This window comes from Protomyctophum parallelum (assembly GCF_964188405.1).
Source record: "Protomyctophum parallelum genome assembly, chromosome: 11".
Lineage (NCBI taxonomy): Eukaryota > Metazoa > Chordata > Actinopteri > Myctophiformes > Myctophidae > Protomyctophum > Protomyctophum parallelum.
Genome location: NC_139707.1, coordinates 19670368 through 19684546, shown reverse-complemented (window position 1 = coordinate 19684546; position 14179 = coordinate 19670368). Strand labels below are relative to the sequence as shown.

At 44.4% G+C, this 14179-nt stretch overlaps 2 protein-coding genes across 2 annotated transcripts in view; one reads left to right on the top strand and one right to left on the bottom strand.

The window, feature by feature from the left end:
• Window positions 1-830: 830 nt before the first annotated feature.
• Window positions 831-14179, top strand: part of itga6a (integrin, alpha 6a) — a 50180-nt gene continuing 36831 nt past the window's right edge. The window contains exon 1 of the mRNA XM_083776221.1: window positions 831-901. The gene's annotated coding sequence lies outside the window, so the exon portion shown is untranslated. The remainder of the gene's footprint in view (window positions 902-14179) is intronic.
• dlx2a (distal-less homeobox 2a) lies at window positions 2533-4494 on the bottom strand. Its single transcript, XM_083776265.1, has 3 exons — window positions 3979-4494; window positions 3666-3850; window positions 2533-3507 (listed from the first exon to the last, which is right to left on the bottom strand). The coding sequence occupies exons 1-3, from the start codon at window positions 4292-4294 to the stop codon at window positions 3187-3189; spliced, it is 822 nt and encodes a 273-aa protein (XP_083632391.1). The 5' UTR covers window positions 4295-4494; the 3' UTR covers window positions 2533-3186.

The window sequence follows — 14179 nt, the reverse complement described above, 5'->3', positions numbered from 1 at the left end:
TCGTCAGACAATTTTTATTTAAAATCGATAAACCAAATGACGTACCTCCAAAAGGAACCGGCAGACTGTCTTCGATATACGATCATATAATTCACCGTTTAGGCAGGTCGACCAGAAGCATCCCATGGAGACACAAATCCCATAAACCGTATCCAATGTGCAAGACTGTTATAACTGCAGAGTTCGGAATATGACTGAAATGCCTGCTTTATTTCTCCTCTTTATAGCTGATGGGGAAAATGTAGATTATTAGCATAAATGTTTACTCCTCATTACGCTGATGACATTGTGCACTCGAGATCTTGGTAATCTTTAGGGAAATTATGAGTATTTTTTTAAAATTTAAAGCAGCAGTTACCATGCAATTGAGGCTAATTCTGCGTAGGCTCCACACGGATATAATTATCGATGAGTCAAGATGTTATGCTAAAACTATATGCATTGATATTCCCATGTATTATGTACATGCAACTTTGACAATGTTGATCCTTGAAATTGCTGGAAATTGTCTTGCGTAAAAATTACAGCCCATATTAGGACATCTGAAATTGCGAAGAATAGTAATTGCAGGCTTTCGATGTGAAAGCCAGAATGCTCAAACCAGAGCAAATGTGGATGAAATTACAGATCGGGGTATAATTAGGATAAGGGGTATGGCATTTACAAGTTGCCCAGTGCATGGGCTCCGGAATCATACAATTATACATTTTTTTTAATATTACATATTTTGGCATTTTCTGCTTATTTGGAATCGGAGAGTGTAGAGACGTAAAACCCGGGGGCAGAGAGAGAAAGAGTGAGAGAGGAGGAGAAGAGAGACTGCACACAAGACATCACCGATCACGCTGGGATTCGGATTCGAACCTGGACTCCTGGAGCCTCGCAACTCGAGGAGTATTCGGTTAGTATAGCCTGCCCTATTGTCGAGTTTATGGGCAGCCATTAGGCTATTAATCCATAGGCAAGCAAACGCAACCAAACAAGGATTTACACAACATCAAAGGGACAGTTTGAGAAGAATATCAGTGAAGCGTTTCCCCTTTCAGACCAGGCTGCCTGCACAGATAGATTATAAGCAAACTTAAATCGATATAGGCTATATACATCTCGTTCGAAATGTGGTGTTCATGAATTTCAATAGAGCATGAAGCAAGTTATTGATAGAAATACCACAGAATGAATCAACAAGATGACAGACACATTCTTGTTTAATATGCTGCTGTGCGACTATAAAATCACACATTATTAACCTCCACATGTATATTAAATGCTATATCATATATGCAATATAGGCCTATCGCATAATTATTAACCATGCACATAAATATGTCCCTTATTTTCCGCGGGATGCTGATCCACATCAGCTTATACGGCTTGTACTCGTGGGATCCATTGTTTATATCAAGATGACAGGAAATAATGTCCCATCTAGCAATCACTGCATGGTCTATATCCTAATTATGCAAAACGAGAACTACCGTATTCTAAGCTATTTTATGATCATCTATTTGCCGGCAATTCCATCGCAGGTCGACAATGATCAAATTCCGGGACTGCATGTCACCTGTGGCATTTGGAATCTAATCAACCAGTAGGCCTACATGTGTTTGAATAATTGTAAACATGCCATCTGCTGTTTCTCATAAAAATGAGTGATTTGTCATTCAGGAAGGACCGACATTTTTTTTTAGATAACACCAATAAAAATCCTTTCCGAAAACGCATGTTCATATTTAATATATTTTACATAGCCAGCCAATTCCACATGAGCTAATAGTCTAGATAAATATAGGTCAACCCGGCCGCCCGCGCTTCGCCTTGAGAGGCCTTTCTTGTGAGTGAACAAGATGTGAGAAATGTTTCCATCTTGTTTTGGCTTTAGGCGGTCTTGAATCGAGTTTTTTTTAATATGTAGGCTGAGTTCATAAAACGTCTGGAAAGCGGTGTTCTGACTCCACAGAGTCTAAGGGGCTGTGCTCAGTCAAACGCCCTCATCTTCCCTCTCGCATGCCAAGGCATGTTGCGTGCCTTCGAACAGCTCTCTCTGCGCCCTCGGGCACCGTGTCTCGGCTCGGTTAATCATCCTGTCTATATCGTGTGTTCCCGGGGCGCGGAATAATGTGTCTTTAAAAACATAGGTCATATTTACAGTAGGCTATATGGCAGCTATGGATAATAGTATCCAGGAAATAGTACCAAATGCTGTTTATAAAATGTATTCTGTGTAAATGTTATTAAACTCCACTAACAACGTTTTGCTATATGGCTATATATAGCCAATTTAGCGGATGTCCTTAAAATTATGGGGGAATAAATATTTGGCTCCTATTTGTTTTTTCGATGTAGAATAAGGTCCGTGCCTCTTGGCGACTGCCCCCCCCCCCCCCCCCCCATAGGCTATTATCCATGTAAATATGTAATAACACCCACATAACACAGCTAAATAGCTGTATACCATCGTGCAACATTCCAGAATCTGCACCGCACTTAGGCCTATATAGTATGGCAAGAAATTGATGCATGTGTACATGGAAACTTGTTTTATTTAAATAACGTCTGGCCATATGGATGGAACACTACTAAAATAAATAAGACAAAATTACAAAAAGTGTGATACAAGTACATTACAGGGAATCAGTAGCTCACGATGCTTAATGGATCTGTCACCAATATAAAATAGTCAAAGCGACATATCAAAAAGCTGTGGTAAAATATTTACAAAGATGGATTCGGCACTTACCCTTATGCAAATTAACGAATGTGATGATGAATGAATAGGGGGTTCTATAACAAAATTAGGTCATATTCAAAAGGCACGATACAGTTAAATTGTGCTACATTTGTGACAGTAGGCCTATAGAATTCCCTGCAATGAATCTTTGAGCCTATACTTGCAGGCCGTGCTGCACAAAGTGACGTCCGCGTGAAAGTAGACCAGGGCCTCGGCTGTGGATGATTTGGGTATTAGTGGTTCACTCATCCCCTCGACATGAACAAAATAAATAAATACAAAAATAACTGTAGAAATATGTCTACCATTTGCGAGGGCTAAAATGAGCAGGTCCACGAACCTGCTTGGCTCCGTTACCTGGTCGGTCCTATAAATGCTTGCCTGTAAAGTTCGCCGTCTGTAAAATGGTATTAATCTTTTTCACCAGTATTGTCCGATATAGAAATAAATTGTTTTTAGAATATCGTCCCAGCGCTTATGGCAGAGTTGTGGTGGTGCTGAACCAGTGGAGTTTGCAGATGCATTGCAGAGTTCGTTGTTGAATACCAAGTGTAGTTTGCCAAAAAAGAAGGCGCAGTCGTGTTCGGAGGACTGTTGCTTTGAGGTAAACTGGGGTTGACATTGTTCATTCTTTGATTCTGTGGAAAGTCCCAGGCAGTAGTTGGCGGAGAGTTGCAAGGGGGAGATTCAATGGAAGCTACAAGCTCTGGAGGGAGTTCTCCACTTTTCCATAACTTCTTGAATTTCGAACGGCGGTTTTGGAACCATATTTTGACCTGAAAAACAACAGATTGCCTATGATATTATTTACCACCACGAATACCAACAAAAATGTGTGTATAAATGACTAAACAAATTAGCCTTTAAGTTGCCCAAAGCAAATTATGGGAATAGTATTTGACAGCACATGGACGTATATCTGAAATGAACCCACCTGTGTTTGCGTAAGGCCCAAAGAAGCTGCCAACTCCGCACGTTCTGGTAAAGCCAAATACTGTGTCTTTTGGAACCTCCGTTGAAGGGCAGCCAGCTGGAAGCTGGAATAAATGGTCCGCGGTTTCCTGACCTTCTTTGGTTTACCGTTAACCATCCGGATTTCTGGTTCACTCTCTTCTTTCTCTGTAGAAACATTCCAAATAGAACTTAAGTCACACACAAGTTTAACCATGCTGCATGTTTACCAGAATTCAACGAAAATAGTAGGCTATAATAATAGGCCTAAAATACCTGAAAGGGGAAACGTTTACCTGTGTCAGCTGGAGGAGGCGAGGGACTTGGACCGTAGGAGGTGTATGCACCGTAAGACGAGTTGAAACCGAGGTCGTATGGTTTATGGTTGTAAGGAACGCCGTTCATGGCGCTGCCGTGGTACTGGTACGAGCCGAGTTGGCCAAATGGTGACCCTGCACAATGCTGCTGCTGGCTGTTGTAGTAGCTACTGTCGGTCGCCGTGGATACAGGCAGTGTTGGGGACTCCTGTGATTTGTGCAAGCCGTGAAAATTACTTGAGGTAATCTGGTTCGAATGCATATCAGTACTTAAACTCTCAAAAACACCAGTCATCTTAAAAAAAGGGGGGGAAAAAAGCTGTCGCGTAACGTAGCCTATGCGCAATGGGGAGAAAAACGAAAATGCGGTTAGAATCCAACGATAACCCTTTTTTAGTAGGCTACTAAATCAAAAGTAATTCCTTTAATACCAAAAAAATGGACAGAAGGCGTGTCCCTCTCACAGTGGCCTGTGATTGTCTGCTACCTTCGATGCTAGCGGGGGCGCATTTTATGAGAGAGCGTGCAGAGGCAGAACGGTTATGTACGAGGCAGCCAATGAGTAAGGGCTGCATGTCTGACAACTCCCCACACTGCTTTCACCGTGCCTTATGGGCCTCTCTCTCGTTTGTATACAGTACACACATGGAGATAGATAGATAGATAGATAGATAGATAGATAGATAGATAGATAGATAGATAGATAGATAGATAGATAGATAGATAGATAGATAGATAGATAGATAGATAGATAGATAGATAGATAGATAGATAGATAGATAGATAGATAGATAGATAGATAGATAGATAGATAGATAGATAGATAGATAGATAGATAGATAGATAGATAGATAGATAGATAGATAGATAGATAGATAGATAGATAGATAGATAGATAGATAGATAGATAGATAGATAGATAGATAGATAGATAGATAGATAGATAGATAGATAGATAGATAGATAGATAGATAGATAGATAGATAGATAGATAGATAGATAGATAGATAGATAGATAGATAGATAGATAGATAGATAGATAGATAGATAGATAGATAGATAGATAGATAGATAGATAGATAGATAGATAGATAGATAGATAGATAGATAGATAGATAGATAGATAGATAGATAGATAGATAGATAGATAGATAGATAGATAGATAGATAGATAGATAGATAGATAGATAGATAGATAGATAGATAGATAGATAGATAGATAGATAGATAGATAGATAGATAGATAGATAGATAGATAGATAGATAGATAGATAGATAGATAGATAGATAGATAGATAGATAGATAGATAGATAGATAGATAGATAGATAGATAGATAGATAGATAGATAGATAGATAGATAGATAGATAGATAGATAGATAGATAGATAGATAGATAGATAGATAGATAGCTCTGTTTACACATTTATTTAATTCCTATTTATATTGCATTTATTTATTTTGATTGTCTTGTTCCTCTTTTGCTTTGGCAATGTAAACGTAGGCTATACGTTTTCTCATGCCAATAAAGCTCATTTGAATTGAAAATGTATACAGACAGACAGATAGACAGACAGATAATCAAAGCAATTTATTTCAGTCAGAAAGGGTTTCTTTCCATGGCCTTTCTAACGAAGCCTAACATTCATATGTTGATAAATAAATAAAATGTTGTGACTGTCTCTCACAGTCACGTGCATTTGCGCGCAAATGTCATGCCCAAATGATACGCATGCACAATTACATTCCCACAACAGGATACAATTAAAATAATTAATATATATTTTGCAAGCCTATACGTATTATAATGTTGTTATATTAAACAATCTGTAGGCCTATACGTCTCTGACTCTGTCTGGATTATTCTCTTCAGCTTTTAAGCGAAATTCGAATTAAATGGAAGTAAAGAGCACAGTCAAAGAAAACGAACTAAACAACGGTTGATGAGAGAAATCTAAAAGGGTAGACTGACTTGACTACCTGGTGTTCTTCGAGTGATAACTCGCGGCCCCATGTGGTGGAAATCGCCCACACAGCCATATTATATTTGTTCAGACTGCACATGAGACATGACCAATTTCTTGCAACTAAAAATGAATCGCATTGCACTCGATTCGTGCGAACATAGACTTCCTGTCGTGTTAAAAAAATGAACTGTAAATATAGCCGCCAAGTTAAGCCAACAATCGATTCGAAGGATAGGCTATAAAAATGCTTGACAGCAGTGGAGCAATTCATATATAGGCTGCTGCCTGCAATGCATCATGCTATCAGGCTCAGCTCCTCTGGTCCATAGCCTCATAATAACTATATGTGTAACAGTGTTAAGAAATACTTTCTTTATAGTTCAATTATGTTAAACTTGGGACACAGCCAGGCTAATTCATTTCGTTTTGTATGTAATACATTTTATCTGGAAGATGTTGTGTTGCATTGTGGGTACTCCTCAGTACAGAGGAACTCCATACTGAGGGTAAGATGGTCTCCTGTTTGCTCAGGCACAAACAAATTAATTACAAACATCTATGCTTCATATAAGTGGCCAGATATGCACTGATGTTTACATAAAGTTATTCAGTAACACTCGTTTTTGTATTTCATGATATGACATTTCTTATTTCATTGTTTACAAAACGGTTAGCATGTTGCTAGCTGTTAGCTGTGCTGTGTAGCCTGTGTTACATGAGAATTCACTGACATGGAGTATGTTGTGTCTGAACAGGAGATGACCCAGATGTATTACTGTGTCTGAGCTGTGGTTGTGTGTCCCATTGTGCTTTATCAGGTATGTTCTGTGCAGCTGTGTGATATTGTTGTTGCTTTTGCATTTATTTCAGTATGTGGCACTAATGTTCATGTTACTTACTGTACATAAAAATGGAGTTTTAGAGGGGAATTATTCTGCTGTACTTGAGTTCATGTATTAAGGGAATGTTTGTATTTTTGTCAGATTATGTCAAAACAATATAACCACTATACGATCACTATGTCAGTACAGAGGAACTCCATACTGAGGGAGATGACCCAGATGTATTACTGTGTCTGAGCTGTGGTTGTGTGTCCCATTGTGCTTTATCAGGTGAATAAACCACACTCTACCAACTGCTCCAACCTGGACTTGTGTCAATGCTTGATGAGACAGCAGGCAGAATAGGAGAGGTCACATTGGTGCCGTGACTCGAGACTCTTCTATTGAGCTGTGGATGCTACGGAGCGATCCGGGACTGTTCTGCTGCTGCTGTTCGTCTACAGTAAATTGAGTCAGGTGGACGTGTTGGTTTGATACAGTACTAATGGTCAGAGACTCTGATAGGTTTTTTTTATTTTTATTTTATTTTTTACCTGCTATCTGTGCAAACTTTTTGAAGTTTTTTTTGTTTGTTTTGTGTTTTGTGATATTTTGCGCTATTCACTTGATTGTTTGAAATGAGTGATTCGAAGGGGGGATTTTTTGTTACTCCTTTTGGGGTTGGCAGAGGTAGGGGTTTTAAGCCTCCTGTGAATTTACAGTTTGACAGTCCTGTTCAGTGGGGTGTTGTGATGTCGGGTAATCAGAGTGCACCGGGAGCCCGTCAGCTCAGTACTAATGTTGCCCCTGCCCCAGTCAGCCAAAGCACAGGTTCCCCTACCCCAGCTAGCCAAAGCACAGATTCCCCTGCCCCGGCCGGTCAAAGCACAGGTTCCTCTATCCCAGCTAGCCAAAGTGAAGCCTCCCCTGCCCCTACCCCCGATGTCATTGCTGCCAGTATTGTCAGTCAGATGGGTGATGTATTAATTCAGCAGGTCAGTCAGCGTGTAGCACAGGACATTATGTCTCACCTCAGTCCGTTTGTCAGTACCCCTTTACACAGTGCTGCCCCTCCACCTAACCATGCCAATGTGTCTGTCAGTGCTCCCTTGCTCAGTGCTGCCCCTTCACCTGCCCATGCCAATGTGTTTGTCAGTACCCCTTTGCACAGTGCTGCCCCTCCACCTAACCATGCTAATGTGTCTACAACAACTGCACTTGATGTCTCCCATTTGCAATATGTGTCCCATCGGAAACTTAAGGAGCCCCCATGCTTCAGAGGAGACAACTCGGACTCTGTTTCCATACAGGAGTGGGAGGAGCTCATGAGGAATTTCATAAAAAGGAGTAATTTGCAGTCTGAGGAACAAGCAGAGGAGATCCTCGTTCACCTCAGAGGAAAAGCCAAGGATGTTGTCAGGTTTGGGACCAGGAACAGTGATATCGACATCACCCGCAACCCTGACGCTGTTTATGGCCTTCTGCGAAAGCACTTTGATTCTGCCCCATGCTCATCGCTCCCGTTGGCGGACTTCTACACCACACTTCCTGAGAAGGGTGAGGATGCATTTGACTACTGGCTCAGGCTGAACCGTGCTGTTGACCTAGCCACTGAGCGTCTGAAGGAGCAGGGCAAGACACTAGACAGCCCTAGTACTGAAGTGACACGTATGTTCATAAAGAACTGCCCCTCCACTGAGCTTGCTATCACCTTCAGGTCGAAAACAATAGACAAGTGGACAGCTCATGAAGTTCAAGATATTCTGAACGAGTATCATTCTGAAATTGCGTCAGTGATGTGCAGGGCTCCCAAGGAAAGAGTGTCGGTGAATGCTCTTGCTACTGTCCCACCACCTGTACGACCTGCTGAGGGACAGATCTCAATTCGGCCGCAGGCCACTGACCCTGATGCCCTGACTCGCCTTATCAGCATGTTGGAGAAGGTGCTGCAGCAAAGGCCAGTTCCGAGTTCAACCAGACAGTCTGGCCCACGACTCCCCAGGGTTGGAGGTTTGAATAACATGCCCTGTTCTGTTTGCCAAGACGCTGCACACTCTGCATTCACTCACTGCCGTGAACATAGACTCTGCTTCCAATGCCACTCACCAGACCACTCCAGACGTGATTGCCCTAACAGCACATTGCCGACCTCCAATCAGCAGTCGGGAAACTGAAAGATCCGCACTTGAGGGAGGACAGTGTGGATCATGCCAGTAACCCTCCCAACTGTGATGGCGAAGATTTGGAATCTGTGTATGACTCTCTCTGTTCTGTCACAGCCTCCGGGAAGACTGCCATATTCCAGTTGACACACAGGCTTCAGAGAGCTGACAGTTTGTTCTATACTGATGTTCGTGCTGTTAATGCAGTTGATCTGAAAGGAATGATTGACAGTGGCTCCATGTCATGCTCCTTGAGTGAGGCTGCTGTGGCGCGCCTTTTGCAACACTGCCCTGACATTAAGAGAAGTCCTGCTGATGACATTGTTGTAATTGGTGCTGGGGGTCACCATGTCACTCCAACGGCAGTTTATGACTTGGAAGTGGCCATCTACGGTTTCAAGTTGCTCATCCCAACGTTGGTCATTCCAGGGCAAACAGACGACATGATTGTCGGCAGCAATGCTATTAAGGTGCTTATACGTCAGATGAAGAGTTCTGATGACTATTGGAGTCTTTTGGCTGCACCAGTTGACGTCGCTGACGATGAGTGCTACCAGTTCTTGTCCTTGCTATCCAATTCTGAGAAGTGGAAGGGAGGACCCATGCCGGACAAGGTTGGCACTGTAAAACTGAGACAGAGTGTCATACTTGAGCCGATGTGTGAACACCTTGTTTGGGGCAAGCTGCCTGCTTCTGCACCCATATCAGTGGGGAGCACAGTAGTTGTTGAGGCAACCCAGTCGAGATCCAGGCCCAGGAATGTGTTGGTGGGTGCCCCTGAAACTGATCAATCCTAGCACTGAGACCATAATTCTGAAGAGGAACAGCAAGATTGCAGATGTGTCCCCGTGTGTTGCGGTTGAGGAGTTGTCCCCACCTGACAAGGTCTCTGTTAATATGCAGAGTGTCACACAGCACTCTGTGGCCACAAGGTCTCCTGAACAGATGGAAGATGTTCTACGCAAGCTGGGACTGCAGGACCTGAACCTGAACGCCTGTGAGGTGTCAGACATGTGGAAAGACAGACTGCTGCGACTTGTTGAAAGCTATGAGAGTGTGTTTTCGAGAGACAAGATGGACTGCGGGGAGGCCACAGACTTTGTCCACAAGATAAGCCTTGTGGATGAGAGGCCATTTCGTTTACCCTATCGTCGGGTACCGCCCAGCCAGTACGAAACGCTGAGAACAGCTCTCAATGACATGGAGGAAAGGGGCATTATCCGGAAATCGCACAGTGAGTACGCGTCACCCCTAGTCTTAGTGTGGAAGAAGGATGGCAGTCTCCGCATCTGTACTGACTTCAGGAGCCTCAATGCAAAGACAGTGAAAGACGCACACCCACTGCCTCACCAGGCAGATGCCCTCGCTGCGCTTGGAGGAAATGTCTTCTTCTCTACCATGGACTTAACGTCTGGCTTCTACAATGTACCACTCTATGAGGAACACAAGAAATACACAGCCTTCTCTTCACCCTTTGGCCTCCACGAGTATAACAGGATGCCGCAAGGTCTGTCCAACAGTCCTGCAACGTTTATGCGGATGATGATGTCGATCTTCGGGGACCAAAACTTCACCAGTTTGCTCTGTTATCTTGATGACGTGATGGTCTTTGCCCCCACCGAACAGCTGGCCCTTGAGCGTCTGGATATGGTGTTCTCCCGTCTCAGGAACCATAAGCTCAAGCTAGCCCCAAAGAAGTGTCATCTCTTGCGGAGATCAGTAAAGTTTCTGGGACATGTTATCTGTGGAGATGGGGTGAAGAAAGACCCTGACAAGATGAAGGCCATTATGGATGTAAGAGAGGCTGACATGATGGAAAATGACGGTGTCACTCCTTCCTGGAAGAAGATAAGGTCCTTCTTGGGCCTAATTTTCTATTATCAGCACTTCATTGCTGATTGCTCTGCAAAAGCTAAGCCCTTGTTCAAGCTCCTCTCTGGGCGACAGGTGCAGAAGAATATGAAGGGCAGGAAGGCCAAGAAACGATTCTCTGCTCCACCGGTGCTTACGGCAAGTCACTGGACTGCCGCATGCAAAGACTCATTTGAGACCCTGAAGAGTGAGCTAGCCGTTGGTGTCACCTTAACCCACCCTGACTTCAATGAGCCTTTCATTCTGTCTGTTGACGCCTCGTTTGACGGGATTGGCGCAGTCCTGTCTCAAGTTCCGCAAGGTGAGACTGTTGCTCGACCTGTTGCTTTCGCCAGCAAGACACTGTCCCGGTCACAGATTAACTACCCAGCGCATAGGCTGGAATTTCTGGCGTTGAAGTGGGCCATTTGTGACAAGTTTGGCCATTGGCTGAAGGGGAGGCACTTTACTGCCTGGACGGATAACAATCCGCTGTCCTATATCCTGACAAAGCCCCGCTTGGACGCATGTGAACAAAGATGGGTGGCGAAGCTAGCAGCATTCGACTTTGATCTGAAGTATGTCCCGGGAGTCAAGAACATTGTCGCCGATGCCCTCAGCCGCGAGCCATTTGTTCGGTCATGTATCAGTCACCGTCTGATGAAAGAGCCTTACATCGCACTGTTGGATGAAGTCAATGGTGTTGTCAGGGGTACAGTACAGGATGCCTTCCGGCTGACAAACAACTGTCAAGCTGTTCGGGAAGTGGAACCAGGATCATCTGATTCTGATGCTGAAGCTGTCTCACAACTTGCGGAGGGCTCCATCAGCCCTGAAGAAGTGTCAGCAGTGTTGATTGCCCATGGTGACAGTGGCATGAGTCTGCTCGGTACTGGTCCGCCGTTGCCCCAGTTGCCTGGAGAAGACCCTTCCACTGTTATTCCCCAGAGCCAGCTCTTGAGTCTTCAGGAGCAGGATGCCACAATAAGCAGGGTCATGTTCTATGTGCAGAGGCATAAAAGAGCTACAAGACGGGGAGCAGCATCTGAACCTAACTGTGTCAACAAGCTCCTCAGACACTGGAAGAAGCTACGGGTGCAAGATGGGATCCTGTACAGGGTGAAGAAGGATCTTAGACTTAACAAGAAGCTCTTCCAGTTCATTGTGCCAGATAGCCTCAAACATGAAGTTCTCTGTGGTGTCCATGATAATGCTGGTCATCAGGGCCGTGCAAGAACCCTCTCCCTTGCTAGGGAACGGTTCTTCTGGATCGGAATGGAAAATGATATAGCCAACCATGTACGTCGATGCGAGAGATGTGTCGTTGGCAAAACACCTGAACCCGAGGCCCGTGCACCCCTTGAGAGCATACGGACATCTGCGCCGATGGAATTGGTGTGTATCGATTTCTGGTCTGCCGAGCTGAGTGACAAGAAGACAGTCGACGTCTTGGTGGTGACAGACCACTTCTCCAAGATGGCACATGCCTTTCCCTGTCGAAATCAGTCTGCGAAGCAAGTCGCCCGCCGGTTGTGGGATGACTTCTTCTGTATTTATGGGTTTCCCCAGAGGATCCACTCAGACCAGGGTGCCAACTTCGGGAGCAGGCTCATGAAAGAGCTTCTGGAGATGGCGGGAGTTCACAAGTCTCGCACCACCCCTTACCATCCAATGGGTAATGGTGTTACGGAACGTTTCAACAGGACACTGGGGAACATGTTGAGAGTCCTGCCCCCTACAGCAAAAGCCAGATGGCCACAGATGCTACAGACATTGACCTTCTGCTACAACTGTACAGTCCACGAGACCACCAGCTTTGCCCCATTCTTCCTGATGTTCGGGCGAGTCCCGCGTCTCCCCATTGACATCATGTTCCAACATGTCCGCCAGGATGACAAGGTGGTCAGCCGCACTGAGTTTGTTTCTCGCTTAAGGCGGGACTTGTGTGCAGCCGCAGAGATTGCTCGAAGACACAGCCTCCAGGAGCAAGCACGTCACGCCAGAATATACAACCGCCGAGTCAAAGGCTCTTCGTTGGCTGTGGGCGATAGGGTGTTGCTAGCCACTCGTGGCGAAAAAGGCAAAAGGAAGCTCTCTGACAGATGGGACTCGGCTCCTTATGACGTTGTGTCAGTGAGACCTGACATCAACGTGTACAGGATAAAAAATGCGCAGACAGGCAAGGAGAAAGTTGTTCACAGGAACCTTCTTCTCTCAGTGAATTTCCTGAATTTGGATGAGGATGAAGCTCCGATCTCCTTTGTTGGGTCGGATCTCGATGTCGTGGCTGATGGAAGTGGCCAGGAGTCAGTGGCAGCTGGTGGTGAGGATCGCAATGTCCAGACTATGGATTGGCTCATGAATACTCCTGAGATTGAGGACTCTGTTGATGGGAGTGATGTGGATGAAGTTCTCTCCATGGCTGCAGGAAGTGATTCCCTCTCTGGTGACATAGCCGATACCCCTGATGGATCGGACCCCATCCCAGCTGGTGCAGTCCCTTCCCCGGAACCCATCCCTACCAATGCAGTCACTTTCCCTGACCCTGTCACTGCTGTTACATTCCCTTCTCCTGATTCAGTCCCTGTCAGTGTAGCTCCTGAGACAGCACCTTCCCCTGTTGTAGCTCACTCACCTGATCTAGACTCAGTCAGTGTGTCTCACTTAGATCTTTTACATGATGTTAGCCAGGTTGCTGTTTGCACACGGCCTCAGGGTGTAAGTGCAGGTCAAGCTGGTGTGGTCACTACCAGGGTTGGGAGACATGTCAGACCTCCTAACAGATTGATTTGTGAAATGTCGCCACAAGAGGTTGAGGATTCCTCACCTTCAAATTCAGTTTTGAACCACTTACTTTGAGAGTATGTTTGTGGTCTAAATAACCAGTTTTTTTTTCTCCTGTCTTCGTTGGAAGTTTCTGATGAGCCTTGTTTTGGGATAGAGATTTGTGACTGTCATTTTAGTTTGAAGTGTGCAATGTGGGCTAAGATGTTCAGGAGGTGTAAATGGCATCTTCTATCGGTCTGTGTGAAGTGTGGGGTTACCCTATTCTCTTGTACTCCTTACAGGAGGATGTTGTATTGACTGTAATACGTCAGCGCTCTGTTTCATTCACTCTTTTTTTGAGTGGTCACTGGTCAATATGTTTTTTTGGTTGATGATGAGAGATTTGCGCAAGAATTTAACATAATTTGAGGGGGGTGTATGTAACAGTGTTAAGAAATACTTTCTTTATAGTTCAATTATGTTAAACTTGGGACACAGCCAGGCTAATTCATTTCGTTTTGTATGTAATACATTTTATCTGGAAGATGTTGTGTTGCATTGTGGGTACTCCTCAGTACAGAGGAACTCCATACTGAGGGTAAGATGGTCTCCTG

Excerpts from the sequence above, each read along its gene's own strand:
- dlx2a (XM_083776265.1), bottom strand. The coding sequence starts at position 4,294 with ATGACTGGTGTTTTTGAGAGTTTAAGTACTGATATGCATTCGAACCAG. Across the intron at positions 3,851-3,978 it reads GCCTCCTCCAGCTGACACAG|AGAAAGAAGAGAGTGAACCA; the intron begins GTAAACGTTTCC and ends ATGTTTCTACAG. Across the intron at positions 3,508-3,665 it reads TGGGCCTTACGCAAACACAG|GTCAAAATATGGTTCCAAAA; the intron begins GTGGGTTCATTT and ends GTTGTTTTTCAG.